The following is a 27048-nucleotide window of genomic DNA, read 5'->3' on the forward strand; positions in this document are numbered from 1 at the left end:
TGGCGATTTAGCGATGCATGTAACATATAAATAAAATGCAAAGCATAAAAATAAATCCTAGTATGGCCTTCCTAAAATAGAAAATCTAATTAACTCTTACATATTCGGAAACCAACTCCATTGGTCCCTTGAACTTCGGTTGTAGCACGCATCTCGAGGTAACACCATCTTTATGTATCGCCATCTTGAAGAAATCCGTCTTTGGGAACTCCGAAATAAATAAAATTACATAATAAATTACATAATTTCCTATTATACATTTGTAACTAAAATAAAATTAAATCTATTAAATTACAAAACGGTGATACGAGATCACAATAAATTACAACCGAATCGATATTCCCATACATTTCGGGTAATACCAATTAAAAACTAAGGCCATACTAAGTAAAATTACATAATTCAAAATTACATAAAATAAAATTATGACAATCATAAATAAAATGCAGCATTATAATATGTATGAACATGCTCAATTTTATGCTAAATCGCCTTTAAGTAGCCAATATCGTATATTACTCGGTGTTTACGGATTTGCGTGATTCAACGTTTTAAAAATCACAAAAATTACATAAATTCATATTTATGCATAAGTTAATTACCCTAACCTCTTAGGACTCAAAATTTCGTCTTCACTAATTATTTGATCATAATTAACTCATATTTCTAAAATTTGTTCATTAATGGACCTAAAATTACAATAAAAAAGCTATAAACTTCAAATAAATCACAAAAATTTCAAATAAATTCAAAATTTGAAATTTAAACTCAAGAAAATTCTGGAAAAATACCATGACACTCATAATCTTCAAAAACTTAGGTTAAAAATTTCAAAAATTTTCCGGAAAAACAATGTTGCGGTTTATCGGTTTTTAACAAAAAATCATAAAAAACATGAGAAAAATTATATTCATCAACTTTTCAATTTTAGATCCGAAAAGGATAATAAAATGCAACATGTGACGTTTTTCTGTAGTCATGGAGTATGTTTTATTAATATTTCACTAATTAAGTCACTATTCATGCTATTTTTCTTCAAAAATCCATAAATCATGCAAAAGGACTTCAATATAGCCTATTATTTTACACACATCTTTTAAAATTGCATGTGACAACATACTAAATTTCTATGACCAGATTTGAAATTTATCTCATATTAACCTATTTTTCACTTAAATCCGATTTTAATAATGAAAAATCCATTTTTCGAGCATAAGAAGTCCAAAAATTATGAAACTTTACAGGTCATCTCAAAATAATATATGTGATAACATATCCAAAAATCACTGGCAAGTTCGAAGTTTAGATAATTTTAGTCCGAAAATGACATTTTATTCATAAAATCATATTTTTAATGTCATTATTATGTAATATGAACAATAAAAATCCATAAATTAACCAAAATATCCTAAAAACATTTTAGGACCAGAAACTTTAACATGCAAAAATTAATTTCGTGATATATCATAATAACACAAATTATACAAGTTTTATATGTTAATCTTTATAACTCGGAAAAACTTTTAACCGATTTGCATGCAAACAACCATGGCTCATGATACCGATTGAAGGAAAAGTAGATCTATATACTTGACATATTCATATATGTTTTATTTTAATTTGACATAAAATTAATGGTGATCTTATGCATGCAAACTATAATTAATATAAGGATGAAATCAATGTCTTACATTGAATTTTCGGTTTATTAGGGCACAAGAGAGATCACCTTCTCTCTTGTTCTTGTGCTTTCCTTAGTGGAAGAACTAAGATCCAAGTGTAGGATCTCTCCCAAAGCTTAATACCCAAAGCACACTCTTAATAAAATTAATATTATGAATACTAGACAATATTAATTTTGTAGAAACATTGACCCAAAATAATTTGGTTTTTGTCTCCTAAAAACCGGTTTTTGGAGAGGAGTAAAGGAAGGAGAAATCTTTTTATCTCTCTAAAATATTTGATGAATGAATAATGAACGAATACTACAACAATAATGTTATGTATTGTTTTTCAAAAATAAGGCAAAAACCCCTTTGTTTTTCCTTGTGAAAAACCGGGCAAGAGGAAGGGAGGGGAGCCAATGCATGCTTTTGTTTGTCTTCACAATGTAAACTAGGTTGCATGGCTAGTCTATTAGGGAAATGATTGTGTTTTCCATTAACATAATCAAACACAATATTAGCCTAATCATCCTCCTAATTTCGGTACTTTCATAAAATGGAATCCATTTTATTTTTGTCAATTTGTTAATATGTCACATGTCATATGTCACATAAAGTTGTTATGTATTTCTAACATATTAAAAATCAACGTATTAATAAAAATACGTCATATACAAAAAACGACTTAGTAATTCATAATTACTTGTACCAAAATATAGGATGTGTTTGAGAAATGGGGTTATAGAAATATGATCACATTGATGCCCAATATGACTAAAAAGTTAGTCAATGTGTTGATGAGATAATTATTTAATGAAAATTAAATAATATTAGTTGAGACGAATTAACTGTCAATTCGTAAATTAAATATAATAAATTATATTTAATTAAATGTATATAATGTTAGCTTGGACGAATTAATCTGTTAATTCGAATTAAATATAATCAGTTATATTTAATATCAACAAGTTGAATGTGTCATAGTGGTAATAGTGAGGGTACACAAGCCAAGAGGTCATGGGTTCGATCCACACTAGATGACAATTTAACACACTTTATATATTTTTGGAAAAACCAAAAATAAGGAGAATATACTCCTTATTTCGGTCAGTTTGGCCGAAATTAGGAAAGATATTTCTTTCCTAATTGACTCCACAATTTCGGTCACTATAAGAAGGAAAGGGAGAGAATTATTCTACCCTAATTCTTTTTCTTGACCTAACCTCTCTCTCTCATCACAAAAAGACAAAGCAACTAAAATTTACAGAAATTTTTAGATCGATTCTAGCACAATCAATAGGGCATATCTCATATCGTCTTGGGTGCAACTGATAGGCGAATATCAATTTTGATATTGTTCTTAGGCCATATTTGCTAGGACCGAAGGTTAATTCTAAATCCTTTATACTTTGTTTATGTATTTTGTTTATGACTTTTAATCATCTCTGTTAAATTCGTTATAATCCTTCAAGTTTAAGGGAAGTATACAGATTATTTCCCACACTACGCGCCGATACGGTCGTTTTGACAGTAATTAGAGTACATTTGGAGTCCGGGCCTAAAACCGTCTTCATTTTCTGATAACCGCTAAAATCCCGAGTCAGAATGTTCTGGAATGTTCCGGATATTTCTATTCCATATTTTATAAATCTTTTACAATCTTTTAATCTTTGGTAAAGAATTTCCCGTAATATTCATACAAAATATTAAGGAAAATAAGATTAATCCGTTATTCCATAAATTAAACACGGAAATCTTTCTTCCGCAGGAGGAAATCACTTGGGAACAGACGCAGCAGTTGCTGCGCCTCTTCCAAGGGACGCAGTGCCTGCTGCGCCTCTTCCCAAGTCCTTTTCTGCGTATTTTTCGTATCTTTTCATATCTTTTCGAGATTCACTTCCAAAGTTTCTCCGAAAACCCTAATTCCTCCACGTGATTAGTATAAATAGGAGCCTTCGCTCCTCATATTTCTCACGCGAGTGTCCGCCCTTCTCTTCTGCCTTTGCATTCTAGACCACGTTCTTACTTTTTGGCGTCTACGTGCTTGAACTTTCGACCACGTAAGCTCGGATCCTTCTGAGTACCAGCCTTCACTACTACAAAACTCGTTATGGACATCAGTCGATGGACATCGGATTATCTGAAAAACCGATGTACATAACATGCACATCGGTTGTTTGCAAAAAACTGATGTGCATATAATGATATGTACATCGGTTGCGTTAAGAAACACATGTCCATTATTTCTGATTTTAAAGGACATGTGATATTTAATAAAACCCATGTCTATATAAAAGTTATTGACATGGGGCATTGCATTTAACCGATGTGCATCTAAAGTTAAAAATTATAGGCGCAAAAATATTTGCCTCACCGCCATCACTTATAATTTCGACTACATACATTCTTCCCCAAATCCACATAATTCCTTTTATGACGGACAATCAGTCACATAAAGGAATATGAAAACTCGGTTTTGTGACGGACTATCCGTCACATATAGGGATTTGTGACGGACTTATGACGGATAGACCGTCACATGCTTCTTTATTCTGAAAAAATATCGCGATAATCCTTCATTTTCCCCCAAATCAATTTCAATCTCACTCAAAACCTAAAATCGCGCACCACATCGCCCGTCACCACCACCACCACCACCGGCCTCGCACCTCCAGCTTGCCGTAAGAGGCCTACCTCCGACCACACCCTTCTCCTTCTCCTTTCCTCTTTTCCTTTGGTGCTATTTTTTTCTTTTCCTTTTGTGGTGCCTCCGACCACGACTGCACCACCGGCCTACCACCACGCCTGCACCGTGGCCGTCTCATTTTCACTAACCTTCTTCACTCTTCTTCTAAGCTTTGCAAACAAGCCGCCCCTTCCGCTCAGTTCCCTCCTCTCCAGGTTTTCTCCTCTTTCAATTTCATTTTTATAATTTTCTTTTGTTAACAAGTTTGTAATTTCCGAGCATTTTAATGCTGTTGCGTTTAATTAGGGTTTTATTTGATAATTTATTCACTAATATTGATATGATTTGATTTAAATTTAGAGGAATTTGGATCAATTGGAAGCATTGTCGAAGAACCTGGAAGCTAAAACCCTAAGAGGTGAAGCTCCCTCTCAGTCTATCGCTGCTACTCGGTGCGTTTTCCCTTCGTTCTCGTTTCGCTTTTGCTGTATATAATTGTGTTTTGTGCTATCTGATTTAGCATAGGCTATGTTATTTTGACAGCATTTTGACAGCATTTGGTTAGTGTGAGAAGTGGGTTGAGTTAGCGTTGTATACGGGATCGCGTCTTTTTTACTGTGGTTGTTGTTTTCCTGTTGATTTAACTGAGGGTCTCTAAGACATAACCATTCGATAATTTAACAGCTACTCTATACACTAGGCTAATGTTGTTGTTGTTGTTGACTGAGATCAATCTGCCAAGAAAGTTGATTCAGACCCATAGTTGCCTTGAGTACTGGTTATACCAAGTAACTATGAAAGACTTGCTTAGGCCTCTATGTTGTCTTGTCAGGGCAATGAGTACAGTCTGAAAATTTGACCTATGGACTACTGCTGTCTAATTATCGTGTACTTAAACTTCTCTGCAGCCATCCATGCGACACGCCTATGCACAAATTACTCCTGTGGAAAGAGAGCTCGTATTTGATATTGTATGATGCAACTACTAAGTACTCCGTATCTGCCAACATATTGGGTAAATTAGTATGCTTTTCACTTATGATTCATTTTATTCTGCAGAATATGACGGATTACAATGATGTCAGATTTTTCTAACGATCGTAACAAGACTTTAATGTATGTATTTTTCATGGAGGAACAAATTGTTATTTATATTGCTTAATTGTCCAACTTTGATGTTGTTGATCACTAATAAATTAAAACTCTGTTGTTACAGACGTACGGAAAAAGTTAAGCATTGTCTTAATTTGGGGTCATATAATTACCTCGGATTTGCTGCAGCCGATGAATACTGCACACCCCGTGCTATTGAATCGTTGAAGAAATTTTCTGCAAGCACCTGTAGCCCACGTGTAGATGGAGGTGCTTATAATGTTTTTAATATTTTCATTGTTTTTGTGTGGACACTTGGTTTGTGGATCGAGTGCCATTATATTAGCTAAGGCTGATTTATTGCAGGCACTACTGTACTGCATTCTGAATTGGAGGAGTGTGTCGCTAAATTTGTTGGAAAGCCTGATGCTTTAGTCTTTGGGATGGGTTATGCTACAAATTCTGCTATTATACCTGTCTTGATTGGGAAGGTATGTTTATATGCTTATAATTTACTGCAAATGTTTACACTACCCATGTCAAGTGTCATGAATACTAATGTTTTCATATTCATCAACAGGGTGGGTTGATTATAAGTGATTCTCTTAATCACAGTTCAATTGTTAATGGTGCTCGAGGATCCGGGGCTACGATTTCCATCTTCCAACACAATAGTGAGTTCCTATCTTAGTTTTTAAAATCTAGTTACAGGGCTTATTGAAGCGCTAGCATAAACAACTCAAGGTCTGTGGCATGCCTTAATCATATGTTAAATCTAGTCAGTCACATTATATTGAATTTTTCACACTGTTGTCATCTATTTCTTTTATTTATTACATTTTCCCCTTTGCCTCATTATTCCTAGCTTTTACTTTTTTTTTTCATGTTAAACGTCTTTGAAGTTTAAAAATATTTAAAAAAGGAGGTATTGTGCCAAAAATTATTATTTAAAAAAATACAAGTTTGTCTGCTAAAATGACGTGTCTCGTGTGCTTGAGGTTCCTATCTGATGTTTTCCAGTTCCATTTGTAAATTTGGTGATTGAATGAAGTTGTTACGTATTAAGGTTCAACATTATCCCACAGGTAACTAGGTTCCTACTCGCATAATCATTTTTCACTGTTCTATGGGTAGACTTGAAGCTGTTGAAGCTGCGGAAGGAGTTCTAATTACCTTCATAATTTGGACAGGTTAAGGCAGTAAGGCTTATGGAAGGGCTATGACGATTTATTGCTAATGAAGATCTATTATGCAAAATTAGTAGTACTAATTGCCGCCATTTGGCCGAGGAGCTATGTTTTAATCGAGTTATGTTACAACTTGGTTTCTATTTTTGTTGATAGGTTAGTTGTCTTAATATATTTGTATCTTTTCGTAATTGACTTTAGATAATCGATTGATTGTATAAACATATTTGTTGATTATTGAATCATCTTTTGCATTTGTGATCATGTGTAGTAATAATGTATTGGGTAATAATATAGTAATATATATATATATATATATATACACACATATATATATATATACATATATATATATATATATATATATATATATATATATTTATAAAAATTAATAATTATAAACATCGGATTTTTATAAAAAACCGATGTCTATATTTTACAATGGACATCAGACTATTTAGATATCTGATGCCTATGGCAAAGAATGGACATCAGACTTCCAAAAAGGCTGATGTCTATATGTCACATGGACATCAGATATATAGAGAAATCCGTTGTGCAAATTTTAATGGACATCGGTTTAAAATCCGATGTGCATTACTCCATAATGGACATGACCAAACTCTACATCGGGTGTGTATCAGATGTCCATATACAAAAAAGTCCGATGTGCATAACAGGTTTTTTAGTAGTGCTCGTTTTGCATGACCGACCAATTTGACCAACTCCGCATAATCAACTTAATCAATCTTAATCGTATTTCCTCTTACGAGGGCACTTTCATCTACATTCTAGTCGAGCATCACTAATCGTAAACTTAGTTCATCTCGTTTCGTGAAACATGTAAGTCTGAGGGTGTAAATCTCTCTTTTATTATTGTTATTTACTTTTTGTAATCATCATGTAAGGTTTATGTCGAAAGTACTTCTAAAACCGATTTGTAAAACCTTTGTTTAAATCCTTTTTACGGATTAACATAAAACAGACGTCGAGAAGGGACGCAACAACTGCTGCGCCTCTTGGAAAGGACGCAGCACTTGCTGCGCCTCTTCTTGGGGTTGCCGCTGTTCCTGCTTCTCTTCTTCTTCCTTCGTCCTCTGTAAGTTTTGTTTCTTTGTTTTCTTTCGTCATTGTTTGCTTTTGTTTCGTTCACACAATAGTTTTGCATATTGTTAATCACTGTTAGTATATAATTCATCATTTAAATCCCGACTTAAATCCCTTATAACCAATATTTGCGAGTTTTCGTCATTTAAATTCAATCCGGGTTGTAGAAATTCGATTCATTCATATTGAGTTTCTGGAATTCGACCTTTGATATATTCCCACCTGTTTATTATCATATTCGTCATTAGTTCTTCATTAATTCGTCATATTTAACCTAATTAGTTCACCCATGTAAAAAGCTCATGCTTATCTTCTAAGTTCATTACAAGCTCTTGCTTAGAACAATTATTCTTTTACATTTACTCGAACTACGTGCAGGGGTTTGATTTCACTTCACGTGAATACGTAGGCAATCCTTCGCAGGATACAACCCATTAATTTCAAAATGTAAATAGAAGGACATTTGCAGTCGTATTTGGAATTCGACAAGAATAATAAATAGAAAATCGCAACGGTTTCATAACCAATTAACCTCCTTTATTTCATTCATTTTCCAATAATAATAATAATAATAATAATAATACGTTACATAATAATAATAACGCTAGAAAAAAAAATAGGCTAGGATTCTAACAACCCTATCTTCTTATTACAATAATAATAATAAATAATAATAAAGACTTGGGCTATTCCTCCATTTTCCCTTTGCCCTTGTCATTTTTGTCATATTTCTTGTCACGACCTCGAGCCGGACGCTCCTGCGCCACTTCGGACCTAATCACCAACGGTCTTTATCGAGGTCTAGCCTTCCCGTTCTTGTCAATCACTGTGTCCACGACAGGAGAGGTCTTCGGTTTCTTCGAAAGATGAACAACTCGAAACCCGGTTTCTTCCTCTCCCTCCGTCAGATGCTTCTCTTTCTCCTTTTCCACCTCGCGCACCTTGTAGTCAACGGGCTCGCGCTTCCTCAATCTCGCACGCTCCTCCGGAGTAGTAGCTTTCCTCCACCGCAGATAGGAGTCCGACACCCATAAGGCACTAACAGAAGAGTTCAAGAACTATACGTTTCTTTGAGCCCATTTAATGGCCCACTCCCTTCGACTCTCAGTAGTAAGCGCCATGGCAGTCTGCGGGACAGTGTCAAGCTTCGGGATTGTCTATTTCAGTCCAACCTATCTCATCAGCCTCTCCGGGAAGATGCATACCATGAATTCCAAGCCGGGAATGCGCACAGATCGAGTAGAATCCAAGGAAGATACTCCGGTGACAGATTTGAGATGCCACCATGGTACAATCCATCAAATCAAGGGGCCATCATCACTCTTCAATTTGTTTTCCCAATAATTGCAGACTCGAGTGAAGTCCACCATGTAGAGCCTAGTCCTCATAACAATTGAGCGAGCATGATAGGCAGAAACATTAACTGGGGGCTCGATCAATCGAAGACGCTCCATAAGCCAAACCTACCAAAAAAGCAGGTGTTCAAAAAAAAAAGGAAAAAAAAAAGGAAAAAACGAAAAAAAAAAAAAAAACGAAAAGAAAGAAAAAAACGAAAAAAAAGGAAATGAAAAGAAGAGAAGAAATTCCTTATTCTTTTACCTGCAAGATAATGGGACTTCCCAAATAAGGTAGGTCACGATTGGCTTTCCTGTTATCCAAACCCAATAGGAACTCTCCTAAACATAAACAGGCTGGGCTCCTGCGCAGTTCCATTTGCTCAACTAGGCCCAGGAAACGGGGATCACCTCTCAAATCCTCATCAACATGTACTTGAAGGACATATACATGTAACAAGCGAAATCCGAATGCTCTTCGCCTAGCAACATAAGTGATGGTGGGGTCAGCCTTGTTAATGAATCGGTTAATAAAGTCCAACATTCGCACTCCTTTCGAGGTCACTAGACGGTCCACCTCAATTCTTGTCAACCCAAGCAAGTCTCTAAACTTGCTCTTATACCCTTTTAAAGTAGAAGGAATAGCAGACAAGTGTTCTGGGTCCCACCCACCGATCGCAACAATTTCTTCAGGAAATGGGCAAATGTCACCTCCGGGAAAAGCAAAAACGTGATAATTCGGGTCCCAATAATCAAGGCAAGCATCTAGAAACGGTTTGACCACCTTGATAAGCTTCAAACTCAACAATGATCCAAGTTTATAAGCACCCATGTCGTGTTTCTCCACGTTGGAAAATTCATTTGTCCACTCTTTTAGACGAATCTCTAAAGTATTCATGATGAATGATTATTTTGAGAGTTTTATGTAATAAGACGAAGGAAGAGACGGAAGAATTGTGTGAATAAAACTCCTATCGACGTTTCTATTTATACTAAAATCTGTTTCCTAAAATCTGCCAGGACGGATACACCGGGGAACAGGCGCATCACCTGTTGTGCCTCTTCCTCAGCAATGTCTCTGTGATTTTCCGCATTGGATCTTTCCTAAATTTCTTAGCGAATAATTTCCTATTCATACGGGTTATTATTTTGGTAAATACGTCAAAGTTACCATAGTTCGTGTTTCCTAATTCCGCGGGCACACATTTCGAGGCAATATCAGCATTTTTCGTCATTTTAGCACACTTATATATTTCTTTCTATTTTTTTTCTTTTTTCGGGGAATCATTTCTCCATTTTAAAGTAATTTATTTCAAACTTATATATTTCTTTTTATGATTTTTTTTTTGGGAATCATTCCACTCCCGTCCTACATTACATTTCTAACTTATAGGTTTCTATTTTTTTTCATTTTTTTGGGGGTAACCCTCCCTACCGTCCGGTCATTTCCGGCAAATTTTTTGCATTTTTTGCATTTTTGCAATCTTTTGCACTTTTGAGTCATTCGTTTTGCGCTAATTTTTGGCCATATATACAAATGTATGTTTTACGTGAATTTCTATGTAAATTTCGGCAGCATGACGGCGTAACCGTCATCTACCTAACCTGTTCAAAGCTAACCTGCAGGTACAAACAACGCAACCCAACAGCAAAGGCACTCAGGCCATCATACAACCAAAAGAGGGATATGTACAAACAAACTAGGGGCTCGAGCCCCAAGCAAAATCCAAAATGTCCAAAACGTGGGTCCTAAAATGTACAAATGTGCAAGATACAGCCAACAACAAACAAACAAGAAAACAAAACTACTGCCGATCGTCGCCTAACTCCGCAACTCTCGCCTCGAGAGCAGCAACCTCGGCGTCGCGGACCTTGAGCTCTCGCAGCAAACGAGCCGTCTCCTCCCGAGACTGGGCCAGCTCACGCTCCCTCTACAAACAACAAAATTGGCTCATGTCAATCGTTTCAAGCAATCATAAGAAAGGTTAGAAAGTTTAAAAATGAAGTAAACGGAAGGGTCATACCTGATGTCCTCGACCGCCGACAAGTGCCTCGACGGCAGTAGCTCGCAGCCGGTTGGCTACCCTCCATAACGCCACAAACCGAGACGGCGCAACCTGTATTTTCAAAAAAATAAGTTCTCAATAATTGGTGATGCGTGTCATTTATATGATGTTTTACACCTCTTTTACACGCATTTCAGAGCTCAAATGTGTAGTTTATTCTACTATTTTCCCTATTTCCGTCTACTTTCGTGTTTTTGTGTAATATTGCAGAAATGTGAAGAATCCAGCGGAAATCAAGCCGAATCCGTCCCTAAGTACTTAGCATTGCATTTGACATGGAGTATTGACTCGAGGAATGATCTTGGTGCGCGTTTCAAGGCCTAAAGATAGCAAAAGCATGGGTGCGTACGAGTTTAACAAGCAAAGAAGCACCTCACGATATTGCAGCCTTCTTCAGATGGCAATATCTCAAGTTATAGAGCAGATAATCGAGTGATTCAAATTGTAAGTGAAAGCTTATCCTCTTAGCTTTCTAACGCCACATAGAACGCCTGATTTGACCAAGTAACGAAGAAATTGCAGCTGTTTTAGGATCGGTGTGCGCTGCAGAATTTGTCAGAATGCATTACTGTACAGCACCCTTGGTCGATCGACTGACCTACATGGTCGATCGACCAAAGCACAACTATCAGAAGTTTCTGTACAGCACACCTTGGTCGATCGACTGCCTGCTATGGTCGATCGACCACCATACGAGCTGATGCGCAGATTAAAGTTATAGAACGAGAAACCCGAAGCCATTGTATATTAGGTTTAGGAATAATGTTACGTTATATTCCTATATAACGTAACCTGACATCAAGCTTGAGGCATTCAGTTATTATTTTCAGTTTCTAGGCTATTAGTAATTAGGGTTCTTTAGTTTACAATTATTTCCTTCAATAAAAGTTACTTTCGCATTCGGTTTTTGGATCTTTTCTCTGCAATTCCGTTTGGTATTCTCCTGCTCTTATTTCAGTTTAATCGCTCTATTTCGTTTGTAGTATAGAATTGCTAGAGTAGTAATCCCATAGGCCGATTATCGTTTATTGTTATTTGCTTATTTAATTATTTCAAGCATGAAATCAGTAGTTTATTTCGTTAATTTTATCATTGTTATTTTCGTCATAGACATGAGTAGCTAAATACCCATGCTAGGATGTAGGCGAACTTAGCGTAGATGGCATACGAATAAGTGACCCCCGGATTAGGGCTTGGTTGATCGACTGGGGTAGCTAGTCGGTCGACTGAGTCGGTTGGTCGATCGACTGGAGTAGCTGGTCGATCGACTGACTTCGTGACTGATTTGCTTCGTTTAATTCATCAAGTGCAATATCTATCAATGAGACCTAGCGAAGACTTGTTAGATGCTTAGTTTTGACCAACCCGTAGATCGAAAGATAGGGAAGGACTTAAATTAACGAATTAAGACGGCTAAATTGCTAGATCGAAAGATAATGTAATTTAGGCATTAGGATCACTAGTCAAGAACGAAAGTTAGTATTAGTGACACCTAGGGACTAATAGCATAGACCGAGAGGGGCTGTTAGTTGACTTGGACCGAGAGGACTTGTCATACCCATCACCCACGACTGTATTTCGAGACCTACCTAGACTTATGTGCCATCGAAGCTGTAGTGACCAGATCATCCTAGCTCCTTTTTATCATTAGTTTACATCTATTTTTATTACTTGCTCATTTATTTTCGCATTTAGACTTAGACATATTCCAATCAAAACCCCCCTTATTTGTTACCTTAGACTAAAAATTAAGACAACTAGAACTCCCCCGCCTCTCTGTGGTTCGACCCTGTTACCACTAACATCTGTTAGTTTTAATAGGTATTATAAATATTATTTTTGGTGCACACAACGACAGGCATCAATTGGATAAGTTCAATCAAATGTGTTCTTACACAAAATCATACAAATTAGAGGCTCACCCTCCGAATCAGATGCTGCCAATCATCCAAGCCAACATCCCTCACAGCCACGTCAAAGTCGCGCAGCTCGGAGATCGTCGTCCTCCCGGTCGCGTTAGTGTACTCGAGAGTCTCGGGGTACTCTGGGGGTTCGATGCCCACCGCCTCAACCTCCTGCAAAGACAAAGGATTGCCATTAAATCGATGATCATTCATCATACTTTCGAAATGGTCATGAGGATTAAATGCTCACCACAACCGGCCAGTACGCCAATCTCCCGTAGAGGAACGCTGAGTAGTCCTCACCAGGAAGAAGGAGGGCGTCACCATCGACGCCAGCCAAGTCAGCTTCCATCTCAGCCTCAGAAGGCTCCCTGAACATCGTCCTAGGAGGATCGATGGGAACCGTCAAGACATCCCGAGAGCACTGACGAGCCAAGCGCTCGACCAAGTACTACACATGACCCATCGACGTCCTTAACAGCAACCGGTTCGAGCTCCTATAGGTCGAAGGACCTCAGCCACGAAAGGAGGAGCGTCAGCATACTCCGCCCAAGGCCTGGGCACCCACTGGGGAAATACAAGCAAAAAATCATTCTTATGATCGGTTAGAAAGTAATGAAGAAGCAAAACGAATACAAGTGAGATGCTCACACTGTCCAGCTGAAGGGCGTTCCCGACACCATGAGAGGAACGCTTGCTCCTCGTGCGACACATCACCCAATCCCTCACAACGGGATACGCCTTCTCCACCGGCTCCGTCCTCTTGGGCGAGAGGCTCGGAAAGTAGGAGTACACCCATGCCTGTGAAGCAAGATAGTCAATAACGATCTTTCGTGATTTGATAAGAAAAGAAATGATCTTTCATGAGAAGAAATGAAGGTTCATACCTCCAACAGTAGTCCAGGCCCGACATCACCAGGAGAAGTCCCCTTCTCCAGCAACTCCGGATGAACCATGGCCCTCATGAAGCGGATGAGGACCGCAAAACCAGCAGTGACCCAGTCCCAACGTCCTAGGGAGCTCAGGTCAGAAAGAAAGGGAAGGAGCTTTGTCGACAACCTCTCTCCCTTGTCTCCGAGGTAAATCGAAGACAGAAACCACCATAGCCACAAGCGGGCCCTCTGCTCAGCCGTACAGGGAGAAGGAGCCATCTCCCTCCCGTCAATCACCACTAGCGCCGGGGTCTTCCCCGCAAAGTAGTCTCGAACGTAAGAACTAGGCACCAAACCAGGCACTGCAGCAGCCTTCGGCGCCAAGTTCCAGCCGATCAACCTCCTAGCCTTGGCCGAGTCCACCCTCATGGAAGTCTCCGGCCACTCCACCGCCTCGGTCCCACACGACAGACCGGAAATCATGCCGTAGTCCTCCAACGTGACTCCCACCTCACCAAAAGGCATGTGAAAAGTGGAAGTCGTGTCCCAGAATCGGTCCAAGAAAGCGCAGACCAGGCTAAGGTTAGCCCGCAGCTTCCTCTTCGCGATATCCCTCCAAGCCTGCACCAAGGCGCCAAATGCTCCCCGCTCGATCATGGCTCGCTCCTCCGTCGACAGCCTCTCGTAGCACGCCATCGCCGTCGTGTAGCCCGAGAACGATCTGATGTTCCCGGCCTCCTATTGTGAATTAAAACAAAAGCTATCTTTAGTTTGAATGAATTGGAAAGATATGAGTAAAATGAAATGAAATAAGATGAGTGATGAGTAATGAATCCAAGATTACCAAGCTCTTCACCGTCCTATAGGACAGGTGACCCTCCATGACCCAAAGCAAGTGCTGCTTTGTCCCCTGGTCTCGGCCACGCAGGCTCCCCTCCGTGACAACCACCTCGCCCAACGTTGGCCCGCCTCGGGGCCTCCTCCTCCTCCTCGAGGACCTCGTCCTCAGCAACATCAGCAGCTGCCCCAACAATAGTGAAAGCCTCCTCGAGAGCACGAGAAGCGTCAACGGCTGTGTCTATGTCCATGGGACCTCTCCCAGAAGTAGAAGCCTCGTCACCTGCAACGTTAAAGTAATTTTAGGCCGCGTCAAGTGACGACGAACCTTGATTAGGAGATTTTTGAGTTTTAGAAGCCCTGAAATCGCTCCTTTCTTGCCATCTTTGGCCGTATTCCCACAAACCTGATCGCTCATGTGGTAATTTGGGTTAAGTCAAGCCTAAGTTGAAGCCTAGTCATGGGTTCGAGTCGAAATTTCGGCAGCATTTCGTTATAACGGCGATTATGCCCTAGAAAAGTGTCCTGAAAAAGCCGTCACAAACCAAAATTCCGAGATGGTAGGAAGTTTACCCATCATCCAAGTATTCCAAATATCAAGTTTCATCGCAAATGGGCGATCCTAAGGCCATTTTCGAAGCAATTTACGGTTTAGCTGTGAAACCGTCTCAATTTCACTCAAATGCTCAAAACTCAACAAAAACTCGAAATAAATACATGGTTATGATCCTTATATTACCAATTGGCCATTTACAAAGTCAGTTTTGCAAGGCAAGTTCATTTGGGGGAAAAGCCACAAATTTTCAACATTTTAGGGTTGAAAACCCTTAATTTTGTCGATCCAATTCGTTCATTATAGAAGATTAATGCAAGAATGATATACATACCTCGATTAGCTATGGCAAATGCAAGCTTTTAGATCAAATTTTGGCGGAAATGGTTGAAATTTGAGAGAGGAATTGATGATTTGTGTTTCGAATAAATGAAGTGAAACCCCTGTTTCATCGCGCTTTTACGCAGGAAAAACACCCCCAGGAAAAGACGCAGCAGGCACTGCGCCTCTTCCAAGAGATGCAGCTCTTGCTGCGCCTCTTCCTCAGCTTCCCTTCATACGTGTTTTCAAAAATTCGTTATGAGTTCGTTATTTGTGGGCCCATATTTGGTGCGCCTCTTCCCCGATGCCATTTTATCTTTTCTGGTCTGTTTGACGATTATTCTTCGCTCAGACCCGGATCTACTCTTTCTAAGCCAACTGCAGACTATCACACATTATTTATTGCTCCCAAGACCTTGTTTGTCACAACGAGCAAGTATTCTCTCACAGGTGTTTCGACACGCCTTCATTATGTTCCCCCAGCGAGAGTAAGCGGATAGACAATCCCTCTCGAGAAATGGAGATAAGTTCCCGATAAGGTTGCCCCAACGAGAGTTCACGACATACAATCGTCCTTCTCAAGTTCTTCTGAAGTTGGTTTGAAGACGACCCAAGCAGATTTCTCCCAGCAGTTCCCGCCTGTGTCCTGCTACTCACAATATTTCTTGTTTCCCCACGGAGTGCGATAAAGGTGTCGTTCTCCAGAAGTTCCCAGACTAGCAGAGTTCTTACACTCGAGCCTTAGTTACCCCTCAGGTTGAAATTATATTTGGCCTCCTTCCCATCGATGCTTTCCTTTAGGGTCCCACGCCCTAGCACAATCCTTACTTATCTTTTAGGTCTTACCCTTAGCTCTTACACTTATCTTTAGCTCTTACGCTTATCCTTTAGCTCCTACGCTTACCCTTAGCTCCTACGCTTAACCTTAGCTCCCACGCACCTCCGAAAGCATCTCAAGAAAGAAGTCTCAGGTATGGTCTCTTCTTATGGCTGGCGAGCTTCCTTACGCAGTCTAATGGACTTTAAACGACCCTTCTCGATAGTCGACAGACTCTAAAATGTTCACGATGACAGGTCCTTGGTTCAGACCCCTTGATCCGCCTCGCGTCGCCATAGTCGTCAGGTTGTAATCTTCGATTGACCTGATGGCTATACTTTGACTTTCGCCTTGTCTAAGCCTCAGTCAAAGTGGGGGCTCTGTAGACACCTCGTTTCTGCACCTCCCGCAAACCACCCGGTGATGATTGGGCCGCATGTTTGGTACCCGGAACGATTTGTGATAGTTCGTAAGTTTATCGTCAAGTGATTGCTCAAACACTGGTGTCTACCTCTTAATTGTCATCTACGTGCCGATACGGTCGTTTTGACAGTAATTAGAGTACATTTGGAGTCCGGACCTAAAACCGTCTTCATTTTCTGATAACCGCTAAAATCCCGAGTCAGAATGTTCTGGAATGTTCCGGATATTTCTATTCCATATTTTATAAATCTTTTACAATCTTTTAATCTTTGGTAAAGAATTTCCCATAATATTCATACAAAATATTAAGGAAAATAAGATTAATCCGTTATTCCATAAATTAAACACGGAAATCTTTTTCGCGGAGGAAATCACTGGGAACAGACGCAGCAGATTCTTTGCGCCTCTTCCAAGGGACGCAGTGCCTGCTGCGCCTCTTCCAAAGTCCTTTTCTGCGTATTTTTCGTATCTTTTCATATCTTTTCGAGATTCACTTCCAAAGTTTCTCCGAAAACCCTATGAAGAGTCTATTGATCCAAAATACTCAAGAGGGGGGTGAATTGAGGATTTAAAACTTTTTAAAGCTTTTTCGATTGTGCGTATGTAATTGATTATTTAAAGTTTATTGATTAAACTTTAACTAATCAACTAACGAAGGTAAACGAAATAAACGAAAGAATGAAAGAAGGAGAGACACACGGATTTTTCAAGTGGTTCAGTTTCACAAGTCGAAACCTACGTCCACTATTCTCGATTAATAAATTTAGTACATTTCTACGGATTACAAATTTACTAACCCAACTCGTACAACTAACTCTAGCTGTAACTCAATGAGTACCGTTAAATACTCGAGTGACTAACTTACGCTAATAAGAAAGCACTAATGATTCTAACAAAGGTTCACGTTAATGAACAAGTTCAGAAATCAACTAAGCACTATTATCTTATAACGATAAATGAAGAACAAGTATGCGAGTTTTAAAACACACGACCTTTCAAAATAACAAAACGGTTTTTCTTTGAAAACACACGGTTTGCTCTATGAAGATGAAATTAATTTTTATGCTTAAGGTATCTATTTTAGATGTTGTAAATAACAAAGTATTTATAGGGAAGGAAGGAGTAGGCTACACGGTTTTTGCACAAAACCTAATAGCCGAAATAATAAGATATAATTGCAAACTATATCTTCTTATTATCTCTTTCCTAAAAGCCTTAAAAGATAATAAAGAATATTCTAAAAGATAGAATATAATCTTTCCAAATATTATCTTTACTATAAATTCTAATATTATGATAAGATTTCCTAAAAAAAGAATATCTTTTACCATAAACAAATATATTAAGTAAGATATATAAGATATGTAAAGATATTACTATAGTATAAAATCTTTACCTAATATACCCTAGGTAACACGAGATGTCACGGCTCATGTGCCTCGTGACTCGTGTAAACCCTAGTCTTAACATATGATTAGAATTTAGGTTTTAAGAGAGGCTATGTTGAAACCCTAATTAGTAGCAAAGTCCAACTCATAAGTTGATCCATTATAACTACTAATTAACGTTTAATACAAAGCCGGACTCCTCACTAAATTGGGCTTTAATATATAAATACTTTCATTAAAACATTTAAAATAAACTTTAAACAATTATAAAACAATTTACAAAACATTTAAAAGTCGTGTATAAAAACTCAGCATCTCAATGTTATAGTAGGAGAGCTATAACATTGAGCTCTTTTACTAGTAATGTTACAGCTGCAAAGCTATAACTTTACTAATTCAAGAAACTCATTCTTGATTACCATTATGAGATAATCACCTATACTATTCTAATCTTCAAGGAGATCTTCGAGTATAGGCTACGTCATCATCCAAGCTTGATTAATCTTTAGACGGACTTCGTCTTTACATAATTCTTGAATGAATCTTGAATTGTTTAATCTTGAACGAAGGCTTGAACTTCTCACGCAATTGTCACAATCTTCTTTGTTGCTCGTAATAGGTTAGTTCTAAAATACTTAACAAACGATTACACGCAACAAGTATATAGAATGTAAAGCATCTTGACATCATCAAAACATAAACATATAAGCTATATGGTTCAACAAATTCTCCCTTTTTGATGATGGCAAGTCTCCTAAAATTGTGACTAAGTAAAAAGTTCCCCCTCAATATAATACCGTTATCTTGATAATAAAGATTAATGCAAGATCAAGACAATTTTTCAAAAACCGAAACTTTAAGGACTTTAAGAGACAATTGGTCTTGACAAGGAGCAAGCTTAGGTAGATGCTTTCTATAGACGTTCTTTCCCCCTCTTGACATCATCGAAAAGCTAAGAACAAATCAAAAATGACTAGAATAATATAAGACGAGATAAGAGATAAAACGTCATAGGAAATAGTAATAACACGCAAGACTATAAGCATCCAAAAGATAATTATCATACAAACTAAGAATTAAACATGTTTAAAGCCAAAATGGGCCGAATGAACACATGTCTAATGAAACACTTGAGCCATAACCACAAGTGGATTGCCAATATGGGCCGAATGATAATGTTTGAACACACCAAAAGAAAATGAAAAGAAAGCTAAATAAGGTAAGGCTAGATATGGTAGGACGAGAGGAAATCAAATGTTACGGGTCTTATACGGGTTCACGTAGTCGGGTCTAGTGCGGTGCTCTAAAGCATCCAGACGGTCAAACGAGCTCCGAACCAACTGAGAAAGAGTACCAATGCTCCTTTCAAAGTTAAGGACTTTCAAAGAAAGAGCCTTTGTGGCCTCCAACGTGAGCGCCTGATCAGCCGCCATGGCTTTCCCGTGCATAACCATAGCTCCACCCTGACTCGTAAGGAAAGTGAGACGATCACCGTGTGGGAACACTTCCCCACGAATTGCCTTCAAATCCCTCTCAAAACCCGCTAACCTTTTGTCCACTTCCTCCATCCAAGAGTACACCCGAGTAGCATCCAAGCCCGAGTCTAAAGACCGAGATGGTCCAACCCGAGTCAATACCGTAGCCAAATTGGCCGAATGCTCCTCAAATTTCTCCATTAAACCACTCATAAAGCCCTCCAATTTCGACTCCACAACTCCTAAACCCGAATCTCCCTGGGTTTTCTCAATGTCTTTAGCAAGAAGTAATTCGGGTCCATTAACAACAAGACCCATTATCTTGATCAATCTGTCACACATACAGTCCCGAGTACTAACACTGTAACTATCAGGCCCCACAACTCGTTTTATTTCCAACAATCGAGATATCCACATACCATATGGCAAATCAATTGTGGTGCTCAACTTCTCCTTAGTTACCGTAAGACTTGTCTGAATTATACGGTGCAAGACAACACTACCCAAATTCACCTTCTGACCTTCCAACCAAGAATAAACCATAATAGCTTCATAGCTCGACACCTTATCACGGCCTCCTTTCCTCGGCACCACTGTGTTCCACAAAAAGTTCAAGAGGAACTTGATTTTTGCCGAAAGAGGATGAACCACGATATTACCTCCTTCCGTCATCTCCTCAAAATACTTTTTCACAAACAACTCCTTTTCACTCACAACATTAGACCATTCAAGACTCGGATTTAATTCAATTCCTTCATTAGGAACCGAAAAAGCAGAGCAGAAATCCGAAATAGAGACGGTAACATCAACTCCATTAACAACCGCATGCAAAACTCCTTTCTTAAGTGAGACACTAGCAAAGAATTGAACCAACTCAACTGGATAAATAGGACCCGAAAGCTGACTAATGTGACTCCACCCTTGAAAATCAAGAAAATTAACAAAGAAAGCAAGAGCGGGAACATTAACCAACCAAGATTTCGGATAATACCTACCACCATGAACGGAATACCTCAAAACTCGATTCACTAAGAAGCTTTTGTCATGTGTAAGCCGAACACGATTCAAACCCTCTTTTGTCGCGGCTTTTGAAACATCCCTAAGCAAAGTACGAGCAACACCATTCCGAATTATAACCTCTGGTTCCTCCACAGCTTCACTATCACCAACAACTACTTTATTTTTACCCTTGAAAAGACGACGTCTTTTGCCTTCGGACACCGATTCGTCCTGACCACGGAACAGGGGTGTGGTTTGGTTTGGTTGTGGTGAAGGATCATTAGTGGGATTAGAATCATGTGGTGGTAGTGGTGAAGTTTGGTTATGAAAGGGGCGGTTTTGGTGGTGACGGGTTGAAGATCGGGTATTTTTTGCATGGGTAGGATTCATGATGATGATGATGGTTTGAAAAAGGAGGTGATGGTGATGGGTTTTGTAAAGAAGATGAGTTGTGATGATGGTAAAAATTTGAGAGAAGGAAAAGTATGCAAGTGGGGTTGGGTGGACGGGTAACACGCAAGGAGGGTAGATATAGGTGTAGGCTAGGGTTAACAAGTGGAGAGTAATTATGGTAAGTGTATAATTAGGAGTATGAATTATGGTAGGTGTAGGAATTTAAGGGATAAATTTATTAGGCAAAGGATAAGAATAAGGAAATTGAGTTTGCATAGGAAGTTTATGATTGTGCCGTGTACAAGAGATAGCAATATAGGAAAGATTTTTTTTTTATTTGGAAAGATAAAAGAATTGGTGTGTTTTATTTATTGTGATAAGGAATTAGTTTGTATAACAATTAAATTCTAAATAACAAATAGAATTTTATGATAAAAATATTCCTACAAACGAAATTATTCATGCAACGCAATATACGGACACAGTCATACAATCTTAACTTAACTAATCAGTCATAAAAATATTGAACAAATATAGAAACTTAGGTACCACTGATTAAACCAATTTCCAACCGTAAAGTCTCAAATCGTTCTCTAGCTAATGATTTTGTCAAAATGTCTGCCCATTGTTTTTCAGTACTACAAAATTCAAGTTTTACATTCCCCTTCTCAACATGGTCTCGTATAAAATGGTGTCTTATTTCAATATGTTTAGTACGTGAATGTTGTGCGGGATTTTTAGAAATTATTATCGCACTAGTATTATCATATAAAATAGGGATACATCCTACGTCAACACCATAATCACGTAATTGTTGCTTAAGCCATAAAAGTTGAGTACATACCAGTCCTGTAACAATATATTCGGCTTCAGCAGTTGAAAGAGCAACCGAATTTTGTTTCTTCGAACCCCACGTAATGATGCACGGTCCGACAAAAGTGGCGACACCTGACGTACTTTTTCTGTCTAGAGAACAAACTGCGTAGTCGGCATCAGAATAACCGACTAGATCAAAATTGCATTTCATTGGATACCATAGGTATAAGTTGGCCGTTCCAATTAAGTAACGTAAAATTCGTTTTACGGCCGTCATATGCGACTCTTTGGGAGATGATTGATATCTCGCACATACGCATACGCTAAACATAATATCGGGTCTACTTGCGGTCAAATATAACAGTGACCCAATCATCCCACGGTAAGTAGTTTCATCAACTGATTTACCGTTTTCATCCAATGTCAATTTCTTGTTCTCGACCATTGGAGTTGGCATAGCATGTGAACTTTCCATTCCGAATTTCCGAATCAACTCTTTGATGTAATTCTGTTGATGGATTTTAATGCCTTCATTAGTTTGTTGTATTTGCAGACCTAGTGATGCGACCATAATTGGCGCATATTTAGCCCCCGAATCACCATTGTTTCCATGCTTTTTAGTGCCTATTTGGGTCATTTCTTATCTTTAGTTCTTTGTTTTGCATATTCTTTGAGATTTTGATCCCTTGGTAGGAAAGGAGTAAGAATCTTGCATTTTCATGGCAAAACGAGGCTAAATTGATCGTATTCAATGACCAAGCATCAAGGAGAGACAAGACTAGAAGGCCTTTGTACATATTTTAGTAGAAGAGCATTGTTGAGAAAAGGATCCTTGAGTCCCCAAGGAAATCCCCAAGGAATTCATGAAGAAAAGGGAAGAAAAGAAGAAGAAAAGCTGCTGCCAGACAATCCGAACGGATTGTACACAATCCGTCCGTCCGCCCTCGCCAATCCGAGCGTCCCTCAAAGGAATCCGCTCGGATTCCCAGTCGCCAATCCGAGCGTCTTGACCAAGAATCCGCTCGGATTCTCCAGCCCAGATCCGGCCGTCTCGACTCCCATCCGCACGGATTTCAGTACAGCACGTTTTCGTTCTTCAAGCCACGATAAGAGAAGCCCTTCTCTCGGAGAATACCGGAGTCTCCTTGCTCAAAAGTGTAATTACTAGTTTAGCCCTTAGTTAACCCTAATGCATCCTCCCTAATTTTCACTATAAATACCCCATTAGTCTAATTAGAGGAGCATGTTCTTCTTATCAATAATTAGTGTAGTTAATATCAATCAAATCTCTCTTCAATATTGTAATCAAGTATTAATCAAGTTTTAATCCAAGTTTTAGTTCTTTAATCTCTCTCTTGTTCTTACTTTATTTTGGGTAATTAGAAGATTATTGGGTTTATTGGGAGATTGACAACCTTCCATCAATCATCAAGTTCTTCTATTATTCTTTGCATCTTTATTATTGGAATCATTAGTAGGTATAATCTCTTAATCCCTTTTTAATTATTGCTAATTACTTTCATTTATTCATCATGTTTCATTATGTTAGTATGATTGACAACCTTTCTAGCATGATCAATATGATAATGAGTGAGTAGTCTCTTAGCTAGGGTTTAATGGGTGATTAGGGGAAACCAACATGGGGAATGATTCATGCTTAAATTAATATGCTTTCATATCTTATTTGCTTGCTTGTTTTGATCTTAATACATGCACATGTTATATTTGATGAAATGCTAAGCCTATGAATCCTTGCATTTACTATCATCTTCTATCCTTTCAACTTGACTTGTAAGACATAACCCAACTCGAGTCTTGTTAGACCATGCATGTGTTGAGTAGGAAAGATTAAGTCGACTTGTAGGTGTTGTACAATCTAATCGATTCGGCTCCGGGACCCAAACTTTCCTAGGATTGTAAGATATAACCCAACTCAATCTATCACAACAATAATTGCTTGCTTATAATTTGAGAACATGTTTGTATGATCATATCCCATGATTCCCCTATGAACCCATGACACCCTAGTGCCTTTAATCAATTGTTTACACCCCTATTTTATTCATCTTGCTAGTTTATTTTCATTGCTATTTTAGTTTAGTAACCTTCTACATCAACCCAATTTGTGACACCCCTAGACACTACTAGTTACAATAGAATTCTCATTTCAATACCCGTCCCTTGGGATCCGACCTTTACTTGCCTCTTTACTAATTGTAGAGTTGTTTGTGAAGTATAAATTGTGTTTTGTATCGACCATTGACCAACGACCACATATGCTTAATTGTGAACACCAAATGGCTTCGATCAAAAATGGCGCCGTTGCCGGGGACGGTGTTTAATTGATTTAAGATTTCTTTTATTGTTTTTAGTTGTGTCTTTTTCACCTTGGGGAAGTAAAACTCCTCAAGGTTTGTTCTAATTGTTTTCGAGTTGTTTGATATTTTGCATGTCTAGAAGGTTACAAAGAGATTTGTTACCTTTTGACCGTGAAATCGAAAGAACCTTGACGAATAATAGGAGACTTGTTAGGAGGAATTTGGGAAGTGTTGGTGAAGTTGTTCAACCCACTAGTGAGTTTGTCAATCCTTTTGCAATAGAAGGAGAAGAGAACCCATTAAACAATACCACACAAAATCCACCTACAATGCCTAAATTTTCGTCACACTCTATACCCACCGAGGAGGATCTACCAAATGGTACTCCTACCCCACAACATCTCACCGGAAACTTTATTGCCAAGTCCGCCTTCATCCAACTAGTTGAGAGGAGCCAATTCGGGGGAATGCCTAGTGAGGACCCTCATTCTCATATGGAAACCTTTTGCGATTATTGTGAAGCTATCTCTCAAACGGGCGTGACTCAAGACCAAATAAGATGGGTCTTATTTCCTTTTTCGTTAATCGGCACCGCAAAGCAATGGTTGAAGGGCCTTGATAAGGCCACCCTTGGAATAGTTTCTTGGAAGAAGTTAGCTCTAGCTTTCTACAAAAAATTCTACCCACCGGAAAAGACTAACATGCTAAGAGCTCAAATTACGGGTTTTAAGCAAAGGGATGAAGAATCTTTGTATGAAGCTTGGGAGCGGTTCAAAGGTATTTGTCGCTCATGTCCTCACCATGGACTTAGCGAATGGTTTTTAGTGCAACAATTTTGGAATGGTTTATATGAAGATTCAAGGAACATTCTCAATATGGGATCAAATGGAATGTTCACCGAAGTTGATGACAATCAAACATGGAACAAGATTGAGGAAATGGCGGTCCATAATTCACAATATAGTAGGCCTTGCAAGGCTACTAGAGGAGAAAAGTATGAAGTGGACACCGTTACTCAATTAGGTGCTCAACTTAGTGCTCACATTGACACAATCAACTTGAAGTTTGAACAAGCTATTGCTAGGCTTGAGGAAAAATCAAAAACATCAAAGCATCATGTCAATGCCATGACGGCATCCTCATCAATCCCAAGCGGGATATGTGAGAATTGTGGAACCTTGGGTCATGACTCAAGTGAATGTAGGGGAACAACCGAACAAGTTAATGCTTTCCAAGCTTACAAAAGTGGTACCCCTTATTCAAATTTTTACAATGAAAACACCAAGTTCCATCCAAATCTCTCATACAAAAGCCAAAATGTTCAAAACCCTCAAACAACATACACTCCACCACCCATGAGAAATCAAAATCAAAGACCCTTTTACAATCAAAACCAAGGTTACCAAAATCAAAATCCATACAATCACCAAAATGACCAAGGTTTTGATGTCCAAAAAGCGGTCCTCCAAATGCAAAAGAATCAACAAGAATTTTTCACTCAAATGCAAAAAGATAGCCAAGCAAAAGACACCACCATCAACAACATTCTAGCTCACACCAAGATGTTGGAAACACAATTGACTCAACTAGCATCTTCAAGCTCACAAAGACAAAAGGGGCAATTACCACCTCAAAGTAATCCCCCTAGACATGAAACGGTTAGTGCCATTCACTTGAGAAATGGTACAAGATATGAGGCACCGAAAGAGCAAGTTGAGAATGAAGTTGTGAGAGCTAGTGAGAATGAAGTTGTTGTACAAAGTCCCAAAGAAGGGGAAGCATCAAAAGAAGAAAGTTCAAAGAAAAATGAAGACAAAGCCAAAGAGAAGGAGCCCATTGTGGTTAGACTTCCTTTTCCAAGTCGTCAAGCCAAGCCCAAATTTGATGATCAACTTGGAAAGTTCATGGAAATTGTGAAGAATTTAGAAGTCTCAATTCCTTTCACGGAATTAATCAATCACGTTCCGGCCTATGCAAAGTACATGAAAGATATCCTCACAAAGAAGAAGTCGATCCGGAAACTTGAGACTATCGCCTTCACTAAGGTGAGTAGTGCAATACTTCAAGGGAGTTCACCTCCAAAGTTAAAGGATCCGGGAAGCTTCTCAATACCGTGTACCATTGGCGACACGACGATCAACAAAGCCTTATGTGATCTAGGGGCTAGTGTGAGTGTCATGCCGTACTCGGTAAGTAAAAGGTTGGGAATGGGAGAGCTTAAATGCACCAATATCACTCTTCAAATGGCCGATAGATCGACGAAGACACCATTAGGGATATGGGAAGATGTCCCCGTGCGAATTGGGAAGTTTTTCATCCCGGTGGACTTTGTCATTGTTGATATGGAGGAAGATTCCAACATTCCAATCATCTTAGGAAGACCTTTCCTACACACCGCGGGTGCGGTGATTGATGTGAAACATGGAGAGCTCACTCTAGAAGTGGGAGATGAAAGCATAACTTTTAATCTTGACAAGACCATGAGAGCTCCTCGTTTGCATGAGCCATGTTTCATGATTGATCATTATAGCCGGAAAGATGAAAGGAAGAAATCAGAACTCCAATGGAGGAAGAAAATTGAAGATGCTCCATTCAAAGAGCAAGTGAATTGTGACAAGGAGAGCTTGCAAAGCTCATCAAAATCAACCAAGGAAGAAGATGATGGCCTCATTGGCCAAGAGAAGAAATTGGGAGAGTTGTCTCCATCTAAGCAAGAGATTTTCAATGATCAACTCAATGAAGTTTGTGGTCTTTGGGACGACGAATTTGAAGGGATCTTTAATCCCTACATTGGGC

The 27048-nt window shown here is 38.7% G+C and overlaps 1 protein-coding gene and 1 non-coding gene across 2 annotated transcripts; one reads left to right on the forward strand and one right to left on the reverse strand.

Moving 5' to 3' along the window:
• The first annotated feature begins 5428 nt into the window (after window positions 1-5428).
• On the forward strand, window positions 5429-6883 carry LOC141641563 (long chain base biosynthesis protein 2a-like). Its single transcript, XM_074450220.1, has 6 exons — window positions 5429-5466; window positions 5567-5712; window positions 5809-5933; window positions 6023-6116; window positions 6463-6527; window positions 6633-6883. The coding sequence occupies exons 1-5, from the start codon at window positions 5429-5431 to the stop codon at window positions 6489-6491; spliced, it is 432 nt and encodes a 143-aa protein (XP_074306321.1). The 3' UTR covers window positions 6492-6527; window positions 6633-6883.
• Window positions 6884-24953: 18070 nt separating this feature from the next.
• LOC141645627 (small nucleolar RNA R71) lies at window positions 24954-25060 on the reverse strand. Its single transcript, XR_012545105.1, has one exon. It is a non-coding gene; the product is annotated as a small nucleolar RNA R71 (small nucleolar RNA).
• Between the last annotated feature and the right edge of the window lie 1988 nt (window positions 25061-27048).

This window comes from Silene latifolia, chromosome 2 (genome assembly GCF_048544455.1).
Source record: "Silene latifolia isolate original U9 population chromosome 2, ASM4854445v1, whole genome shotgun sequence".
Taxonomy (NCBI): Eukaryota; Viridiplantae; Streptophyta; class Magnoliopsida; order Caryophyllales; family Caryophyllaceae; genus Silene; species Silene latifolia.

Coding starts and splice junctions, on each gene's coding strand:
- LOC141641563 (XM_074450220.1), top strand. CDS start 5,429: ATGTCAGATTTTTCTAACGATCGTAACAAGACTTTAAT. Junction 5,467..5,566: donor GATCGTAACAAGACTTTAAT/GTATGTATTTTT, acceptor CTGTTGTTACAG/ACGTACGGAAAAAGTTAAGC. Junction 6,117..6,462: donor TTCCATCTTCCAACACAATA/GTGAGTTCCTAT, acceptor GATGTTTTCCAG/TTCCATTTGTAAATTTGGTG.